At 44.5% G+C, this 9,455-nt stretch overlaps 1 protein-coding gene across 2 annotated transcripts; it reads right to left on the minus strand.

Moving 5' to 3' along the window:
• Positions 1–3,765: 3,765 nt before the first annotated feature.
• Positions 3,766–7,759, minus strand: LOC137467898 (signal peptidase complex catalytic subunit SEC11C). Of its 2 annotated transcripts, XM_068179322.1 has the most exons (6): positions 7,620–7,759; positions 6,825–6,934; positions 6,231–6,380; positions 4,933–5,052; positions 4,352–4,409; positions 3,766–3,948 (listed from the first exon to the last, which is right to left on the minus strand). In XM_068179322.1, the coding sequence occupies exons 1-6, from the start codon at positions 7,659–7,661 to the stop codon at positions 3,895–3,897; spliced, it is 534 nt and encodes a 177-aa protein (XP_068035423.1). In that variant the 5' UTR covers positions 7,662–7,759; the 3' UTR covers positions 3,766–3,894. The 2 variants fall into 2 exon arrangements, with proteins under 2 accessions (XP_068035423.1, XP_068035424.1); XM_068179323.1 differs by lacking the exon at positions 6,231–6,380.
• Between the last annotated feature and the right edge of the window lie 1,696 nt (positions 7,760–9,455).

The following is a 9,455-nucleotide window of genomic DNA, read 5'->3' on the forward strand; positions in this document are numbered from 1 at the left end:
GCCCGGGGCGCTTGGGGCGGTGCTGCCGGCAGCGCCCGGGCGCCGGGGCTCCTCAGAGGGCGGCAACAGCCGCGGCGGGGCCGCTGAGGGGACCGGGAGCTGCAGGGGGCGACGCCACCCCCACCCTGCAGGACCGCACCGCGCGGGCTTCGGTTCGGCTGCACCTGGGGCGAAGGGTCTCGCTGCCCCGCGCTGGAAATGAAAATCTGGCGCCAAGAGCTTATTTTATTTTCCAGTATCACCTAAATTTCCTGTCACAAGTGACAGTAGAGTGAAGCACATTTACAGGACTTTCTGCTTTCCCTGCACAGGAACCCTGTGAACTTTGAAGCCCCTGAGGCACCTGGAACTGGCCAACTTTGTAGTAAACGGATGAAAAGAATTCCAGCCTGAAGAGGCAGTGCAGGGAAAAGATAGAGGCAGTACGTCCCTGGAAAGGCCCTGAAGTGGCACAAGAAGTGGTTTCACTGAAGTGCAGGTGGGTGAGCAGTGGTGGGATATGAAGTCCTGATGTGCCGTTTGTCACCCAGGAGAACAGCAGGGACAGGATGAAGCCACGTGTAATGTGTGTGGTTTATGCGATGATTTTGCTGTCTAGAGATCTATGGCAGGAGCTGGGATACACAGAGAGCAGAGCTGACTGTAAGGAACTTGCCAGCTCCTCCAGCTAGCCCCACATGACTGGAACTGAACTATCCCTACTGGAAACTCACACGGATGTGAATTAACATAATTTCCAGGCAAACTCTTGTTTTGAAGTTCTCCTTTTGAAGTCAATCATGTATCCTGCTGTATTGAGCCAAATTGTTCCCTTGTTTAGTCACAGTTTGTTTCATCTTCTTTTACTGATTAATGTGATTCATTCTTTTCTTTTGGTTATTAATTATGCATTCGTGCTTAATTCACAATAGTATTTTCATGCCTCAAGTTGCACTGTGCAGACTGCAGTACAGCTACTGACATGTGCGCCGTTCTGAGTGACAGCTGATCAAATAAAATATTGCCATCCAGAGAACCTTCTAATTGTTTGGGGCAATCAAGGCAGGAAATTGAAAAATTCAGGAAATTGTCCATTTCAGAAAACAAAACCAAAACCAGCCTAACGTGAATTCTTACTCAGTCACAAATCTCTTGTACTGAAAATACCATACAAACAAATAAACCTTTCTCAAATGCTGTTTATGTACTATGCCTTTATTATTTATTTACTTATTCATAAGGATTTATTCTAATTCCTAATTTACTACCCTTCTAAGGAAAATAGTAACTTCATTATATAGAGAAATATTATTCTGGATCCCCCACATCAGAAAAGGAACCAGGTACAACCAAAGGATGTTACAAACTCTGAGTGACTCAGCTCACTCAAGACAATATTCCTCTCTAAGAAGAAGCCTGATAAAAGCAGTTTGTGTTTAAACATCAAGAAACAGCTCTCTCTGTTTTAAAATACCCTTCCCCTTTTCATATATCCCATGGCAAAGCAAAATGTTGCTGTGCTTCATGGCAGGAAAACATTAACGGTTTTTAAATGCTATTACCATGATAACACTTTAATCTGCTCCCTTTACATTTTAGACAAGCATCATTGTTCTATCAGCAACGCATATTTGATGGCTATAAAAGGGGACAATATAAGAATGATGTGCCTTTCATCATTTTCTTTGTAGGGATCCTGGTGTTACACGCAGCCAGGAAGTATGTACAGAACAAACACTGGTGGAAGCCTATCTCCAACGTAATAACAAGTGTGATCACTGAGGAATACTCTGTAAATGTTGAAGATGCTGAATAGACTAATCTCCAGCACTTCCAACCTGCACTCAGGGCAGGTGTTCTGCAAATAACCTCAACATCGACTCAGTGCAGCAACAGTTCCCTGAAGAACTAAAGACATTTCTCAGAAAAGAGCTCCACGACTTTACAGAGGCTGAATAATATGAAATAGTAACATTTATTTAATAAGGCCCAGTGTAAGATAGTTGACACTGTGCTGCATTTTGGGAAGCCCTGGACAGCTGAAGCTTAAGCACAGTGATTGCTCACTGCACATTTAACTTGTGCCAGGCTGCTGTGGCAGCCACAAGTTTGGGTTTATGATTTTTGCAGTGGAAGGGTTCAATAATTGGAGAATTCAAATGGGAAGCATTAATGGACATGCCTGTGGACCAGAACAGCCTACAGGGACCATCCAGGCCAACAGCCTGAGCTCTTCCAGGATGCCCGGAAGCTCAAGGGCGTTGTCCAAGTGCTGCTGGAATGCTAAGCCTGGGGCATCCATCCTCTCCTGAGGGAGGCTGCTCCAGGTCTGAGCACCCTCTCAGTATGGAAATGCTTCCCAACATCCACTCTGATCCTCCCTGGCACGGCTCTGAGCCACTCCTGTGACTAGATCCCAGTGTCACAATTGGTCAGCTGCAAAATGTCCAACTGCACTCTCCAAGTCGGAGCTGACTGTGCTCACATTGGGGTAGGTGGACAGCATAAATCTGGATTTCAGCAACACCAAGAGAAAGAAAAAAATCTTACTTCACATACACTGTCTCCAAAAAACACATTATTTTTTCTTAAATGGGATGATACACTTCCAGGAAGACTGCATTAATGATCCCAACATTATTCTGCCATGCCATTTATTATACTCAATTTTATTTCTATACAATTTGACAGAAAATAAGTAATTTTTATAATACAGTTGGACATGAAAACCACTTAGTAGGACACAAAAGAAGTAATATTACTTGGAGAAATTCAGCAGTTGTCTGCTGAGCAAGAGCTGTTACAACAGAAAAGGTGTCATTATTGTATAACAGAGTATTTTTGCAGAGGTAAGGGATTACAGAAGAAACAGAACTCCAGAGGAAAAAAGCATCATGCTGCTCCTTATCAAAGCTACAAAAACAAAGCCAGCAAGGAAAACAAGTTCTGCTTTGTTGAAGGTGCAACACTGACATTTAAAGATAAGAGAAAAATACCAAATTTCATAAAAGACAGTTATCAGATAAGTTTTAAAATGAAAAATCAATTTTATGTTTAACACTATTCAGGTGTTATATGATAGGAGAGAATAATACATTCTCCAAACTGGCATAAGAGCTCTGGTTTCCCTGTGTTGGCAATATCCCTGAAGTGCACTACTGTGCTATTCATTCAGTAATTTACAAGTGTTATTAAAGCCCCAGAAAACCTTTTTGTTGGGTTAGTTTAAGAGCTAGAACACAAAAAGCAGATCATTAACAGCCTGAATGCTAGCAACACACACAGTCCCCAAAAACCAGGCCTCTAAAAATCAGGCCATCTGGGCTTTTTTCCTTACCCCGTGAAGGAGCAAGTTTCAAATTCAGAGAAAAAGCTCTGAGTCCCCACTGCTCAGTACCAAGTCAGAGTGGAACTCCCCTTCCTGGCTGTTTTTGGCAGCTGCAAGCAGCCAACTTAGGCATAAGTCTGACTAAACTCTTAGAACTTACTACCTGTTCAGAGGTTCTTTGTCCTTACAAGCACTGATCAAAACAGTTTGTATGGTGAAGAAAAGAGGGCACTGACAGATTAAAAATAACCCCCAAAACAAACAGGCAATAGTGGGTTCAGATGCAGCACCAGTCAGTCAAACCCACTGTGGCATGGCAAGAGAGCCCTTGGCTGCTCCAGCACCAAACCAGCATCAAACTGGCTGTTCCAGTCCTCCAAACCAGTGCCAGGCTGGCTGAGAGCAGTCTGTAGAAGGTGGTAAATACATCATTTTGTAATTAGCCAGCAGCCAACAGCTTCACTCATTAGGTGTCGTTTATTTAGACAAGACAAAAGCTTGCACAGTTTTGTAACCGCATACAGAAATGAAACCATCTGAAATATATTAGTTTTTTTCCCCCTGAATATTTCCCTTTGTTCTTGTGTTTAGGATTCCCGCTTGAGCAGAACATATGCTCCCATCACTGCCAGAAGAGCATACTGCAAAGAAACACAGAACACAGACACGTTACAATTCCTCTCCACTGCGCTCTGAAAGCACAAACTGCTCAAAAGGTGCCCTTTCAAACATCACACTTTGCACGATTACAGAGCTCTGGTCCTACAAAATTACAGGAAGATTTTAAAGTAATAAAGTTCATCACAACCAGGCATCACAACTGCTTCCGCTTAACTAACAAAATTCTAATAAATGACATATTTTCAACTCCTTACAAACAACAAACTCTACTGCCCAACAGTAAGCAAGGAAACCCAGCTCATCCTACGTTAGGTACCAAACCACAGACACAAATTTATTAACATGTCTGCTTAGAGGCAAGGTTCTTATTGTCTGTACTTGTTATTTTAGCAATTCAAGAATTCAAAATGTCAGTATACATACCTTAAATTTTGGGTAGTCATTCATTATTATAGTTACCATTCCTACATAAGGCAAAAACCTGTAATTGATAAAACAGGTGAATGTAAAATTAACCTTCAAATATTACATGGAAGTCTTTTAATGTTACTCAGTCTGGAATATTTCAGTGTGATCCCATAATTTGCGCCTAATGTGGATCTGAATAGGAAGTAAGATTCATCAGTTTTCCTTAATCAAAGTTATCTGAGAAAATCTGAAGATATTTCAGCTCAGCTGAAGGAGAAGGAGACAGTGAAAAGCTCAAACCTTCCATAAAATTCCTGTGGAATGCCATAACAATTTTCTAGAAATTCCCAGCAATTACAAGGAGAAGCTGGTTAATATTGTATTTTCAGGTGAACTATTTGTTAAATGCCCTTTTTCCCCTCACACTCCACATCAGTGTGAGGACTATAAGAAGCAACTATTCTAGGTTTTCTTTTAAATTACAATTCTATTTAAGAAATTTAAAAAATACATCAGATCTGGTTTGTATCAACAGCAGAACCCATTTAAGAGCTAATTTTTCTCTTTAATTACAAAGTACATTTTGCTTTACTTACCCTCTTGCTCTTCCAACAACATCTTTCTTCTCTAACCAGTTCTGACCTTCTTTGTACAAGCCTCTATCATCAACTTCGTTATTATCCCCTTTAGTCAGAAATTTGATGTTCCCATTTCCTCTAGAAGGCAATGAGGTGATAAACTAAATAACACTTAATTTAAAAATCTCAATTAACATCTACAAAGCAAATGAGGACGAAAAGTGCTACAAGAGTAGATAACAATGTTTGCTTTCAGCCCTGCTTATTGAACAACCACCATTAAATCATTAACATTACAGACTTTACTGACTTTATCTATCAACAGATATTAACAAGAAACATTTTTTACAACACTCCTAGATTGTCAAATGATGCAAGCAATTACACAATGGACATGAAAGCTGGAGGTGGCAAGCACTGACGTTGGCGAAAGGGACATTGTCCATCCAGGCACTAAACTTCCCCAAAAAAACCCTGTGTGTTTATCAGCATCTTCGACAGAACATAAATTCAAATAAAGTTCTTAAGTTTACAGTCTTTAAATGAATTTTGCTTAAATATTATTATCAAGAAATGAGGAGTTCTCATAATGACAAATTAGGTAATAAAAAAAATTAAATAGGCGATTCTTGGAAATTTTAAAAAAACATGGAAGAACAGATATTACTCAAGAAATAAACACCTTCAGTTCATGGAGCAAATACACCAATGTCTGCCTCCTCCAGCTTAGCTTTTCACTGTGCAGAACTGGGAGCAGAACTGTGGTTTGGAAGGAACTGTTTAGCAGGGTAGGCATCTGCAATCAAGGCCAAACCAAGCCCTTTCCCTGTTGCTTTTCAGCAAGAATTGCCATGGGCAGTGTGGCCAAGAGACACAAGAATAAGAAGAGTCTCTTCTTTTATCCTGAATCAAATTTGGAAAACTTCAGTCAGCAAAGCTCACACACTCTGTCAGGCTGCGGCCTGATTCTGAATCTCCACCTTTCATCAAAAATTTGCTCTTACAACCAAAATCCCAACTGTACAAGCATCAGCATAGAAGCGGATTCTGCTCCCATGCACATTCCTGCTGCCAAGATTCCTCCTGGGCACAGCTCTACCTGCTCCAACCCTGAGCAGCTTCGCTGAGGGAAAGGTCTCAGACCCTCACAAAGTATGACACAAAACTGGGGACAGAATCACATCCTACAGCTGAGCTTTCTCTCACTGCTTATTCTCACTTGCCTTTCTCACACACTAAACCACAGTTAAACTGACACTGAAAGCCATGGGGAAGGAAAGGAGCTTTACAAACAAAAAAACACCAAGTTGCATTACTTTTCATGTACTTTGATAACTCTGTGCACTATTGGAATGTCTCTGCCTTCAACTTTAAAAACAACTATTTCACCAGCTCTGATTGGGTCATCATGGAAATTTGTTAGGAACAGCAGGTCTCCCCTGTGAAAAGCTGGCTCCATGCTGCCACTACAAACAACAAGAAAGAGAGAGTTTGTTGGCATCAATGAAAGAAGCACCATGAAATCAAAGAACATTTAATTCTTACAGATACACCCACAATTTTAACAGAGATCTGTAGCTTCACCCATTCAGTAACACTGCTCAGACCTTCAAGAGAACCCAAATCCCAGAAAGCAATCTGCAGGAGTTTACCCATTAAGTGAGGGAACTTGGATCTTAAAAGGTCTGACACATTTACTGCTCCTACAAACCTCAGTGGGAACTGGGCCCATGGCTACTGACAGTGCGGCTTTTGCCAGAGCCCACACACAGCAAGAAGAAAGTCAGTGTTTGAGTCCTTCTTTAAATAGGTGACATTTCAAATTCTAGCTGTATGCAAGGGGACGGGGGAGGAGACAAAAGGCAGAACAAGACCTGGACTTGAAGCAGAAAGCCTTTCCATTGACTCACCTGAGCACCACAACAATGGGGCTCTCACTGCCAGTCACCACGATCAGCCCTTTCCAGATCATCAGGGCAGAAGACACAATCATAGCAAAATTTAAGACTTGGTAGTATAGCTGTGTGAAACAAGAAAGTTGTTTTTTAAAGGTACTGTATTGTATTTATAAGCACAACATAGAACTTTAACTCAAGTGCACCACAAATTTTAGGCTTTTATGTCGAAATCCTATTCCAACAAAAGTCGGGTAGGAGAGGTTGCTATACCAGAATCCACCAAACTGCAGCATAAAGCTGGAATCCTCTGTGTGCCTTAGTCTTGGGTTAATCCACTGCTGTGTGTCAGCGACAGACGCGAACACTCTGATAAAGGCCAATAAAGCTAGGGAAGCGACCTGGCAAACGATCAGAGCTGGTTCGGCCACACGGCCCTGCCTCCCTCCCGAGCTCGGAGATATCCCCGCGGGACGTGTGGAACACCGGACTATCAGAGAGCCTGACTTTCTGGGAGAGAGTTTGCTTAAAAGGAGGAGCTGGAGGAGACGAGAGACGACAAGAGATAATTTCCTGCTACTGTCATACTGAAATTTCTTATCTAGAAAATCACTGATTTGACTCTCTGCCCCCAAATGCTCCTGCTCCGCCAGCCCTTCCAGCAGCGGATGCGCTTTAACCACACGCCTTCATTTTTTGTTCCTTTTCTCGGCAGCACACGGGGACAGCGGTGGGCCGGACCCCGCAAGCTGGCGTTTGAAAGCCGCCGCTGCCGGTGCGGGCTGAGAGCCGCGAGCGCAGCCCCGGTACCTGCCGCTTGTTCATGCGCCGCAGGTCCCCGAACAGATCCATCGCGGCCCCGCCGCCCTGCGCCACCGCCGCCCCAGCGCCCTGCCAGCGGCCACAGCGCCACCCGCGCTGCTCTCTGGGACCTGTAGTCTTCTTCCTCTCCCGCCCTGCTGACGCACAGGGGGCCTCTGCGGCCAGGTGAACCATAACTCCCAGAGGCACCGCGGCGGAAGGTCCTGATGACGAGGCCTCTTGCTTCTCGCCCCTGGAGGTGCCTGAGCAGCTGGCTGTACCGAGGGACCGTCGGTGAACGCTCAGATCCCTCGGTTCGGCGGGAAGAGCCGCGCCCGCCCGAGAAGCATCGGGACGGCCGCCCCGCTCTCCCGGGCGCGGAGAGTCTTGGGTCAGGCGACTGCCGCGGGCATCCCGGGGCCGCCGCTGCGTGTGCGCGGCTCATTGGCGGGAAGGGGAGGGCGCGCGGGGGCGCGCGCGCTCCGTGAGGGGGGCGCTGTGAGGGGCGGGCGGCCGCGGCCGTGAGGGGGCGCTGTGCCGAGCGCGGGAACGGCGTGAGGGGCCGTGCCGGCGGAGGCGTCGGGGGCCGTCGCAGTGTCCTCCTCAGCAGCTGTGAGCGGAAAAAATTCATCATTTCAGCAGCTAGCGGTGGCCTCAGCGTTTGCTCAGGGACCGCGACACGGCCCCGATCAGAGAAGAGCACAGAGGCCCGGAAAAGCCGCAGCCGTGTGTGGCAGCCCCTCGGTGCCCTCCGCAGGCCTGGCGGCCGGCAGGCATGGGCCGGGGCTGCTCAGTGTGCCTGGCAGCGGGTCAGACCCCCAGCAGCACAGGCAGACTTCACACCCGTTTCCAGTTTGTCACTGAATGGTTGCATGAGCCTGAAGCAGCAAACAGCCACATAGATACAAGTCACAGCCCAGAGCCTGATTTCCTGGGAATTAAGTGGGCCAAAGCGATCCAGGCATTCACCAAGTTTAAAATTACCCCCTGAAGACTGAGAATGAAAGAACAGAGAACACATGGAAATGCTACTAAGATAAATGGAAACAAACCATCTGACCAGAGCAGTGTTTATGTAATCTGCTAGAAATACATCAAGACTTTAATGTTGGTAAACAGTTGGATGAAACAGACTAGGACTGACTAAGAGAGGCAGAACTGACATTAGAGCACAGGGGAAGGCATGATGCTCTCAGGAATGAACAGAAATGGCAAATTGGAAAGAAAGCTCCAAAGACACCAGGTAGGCACCAGGATCTAGATAAGGTCCTTCACCTCATATAATTATTCTTCCAGTGACAACAGTATTCTTTTTCCTAAGTTTATGTCATTTCAGGTTAGTTCTCTGCTATCCTTTAAATATTCAGAGGAAAGCATCTGCCACTATCCCCTTTGAGCAGATGCAATATTCAGAGAAGGAAAATAGACAAGGGCAGACTCAAAGGTGGTGAAAAGATTCTGACTTTCCTTTGTGCAATTAAGAGTTTAATTAAAAAGGTGTGTAACAAAGTTACGTCTTCTGTACAAGTGGGATCTGCCCACTGAAATGTTGTATTGACTCTTGCCCAGCAAAAGGTTTTCTGCAATTCCCTGAGTAGGTTTTTCATACCATACTATTTGGACAGTTTTTTTCTTTTTTTTTTTTTCTTTTTTTTTTTTTAATAGAGATTTTTGCCATTGTGTACAAATCTGCTTGCCTTTATTTTTATAAAAAAACCCCAAGAAAACACAGATTTAAAATGGTGATTGGGACAAAATTGATACAGGCTGTACAATCAACATAAGGGAGACTAACAAACCTCAGTGTCTGAAAACCTAATTGAACATACCAGTAATTTACACTAG

This window comes from Anomalospiza imberbis, unplaced genomic scaffold, assembly GCF_031753505.1.
Source record: "Anomalospiza imberbis isolate Cuckoo-Finch-1a 21T00152 unplaced genomic scaffold, ASM3175350v1 scaffold_85, whole genome shotgun sequence".
NCBI classification, from domain to species: Eukaryota; Metazoa; Chordata; class Aves; order Passeriformes; family Viduidae; genus Anomalospiza; species Anomalospiza imberbis.

Coding starts and splice junctions, on each gene's coding strand:
- LOC137467898 (XM_068179322.1), bottom strand. CDS start 7,661: ATGGATCTGTTCGGGGACCTGCGGCGCATGAACAAGCGGCAG. Junction 4,410..4,932: donor GTTGTTGGAAGAGCAAGAGG/GTAAGTAAAGCA, acceptor TATCAATTACAG/GTTTTTGCCTTATGTAGGAA. Junction 3,949..4,351: donor ATGACTACCCAAAATTTAAG/GTATGTATACTG, acceptor GTTTCTTTGCAG/TATGCTCTTCTGGCAGTGAT.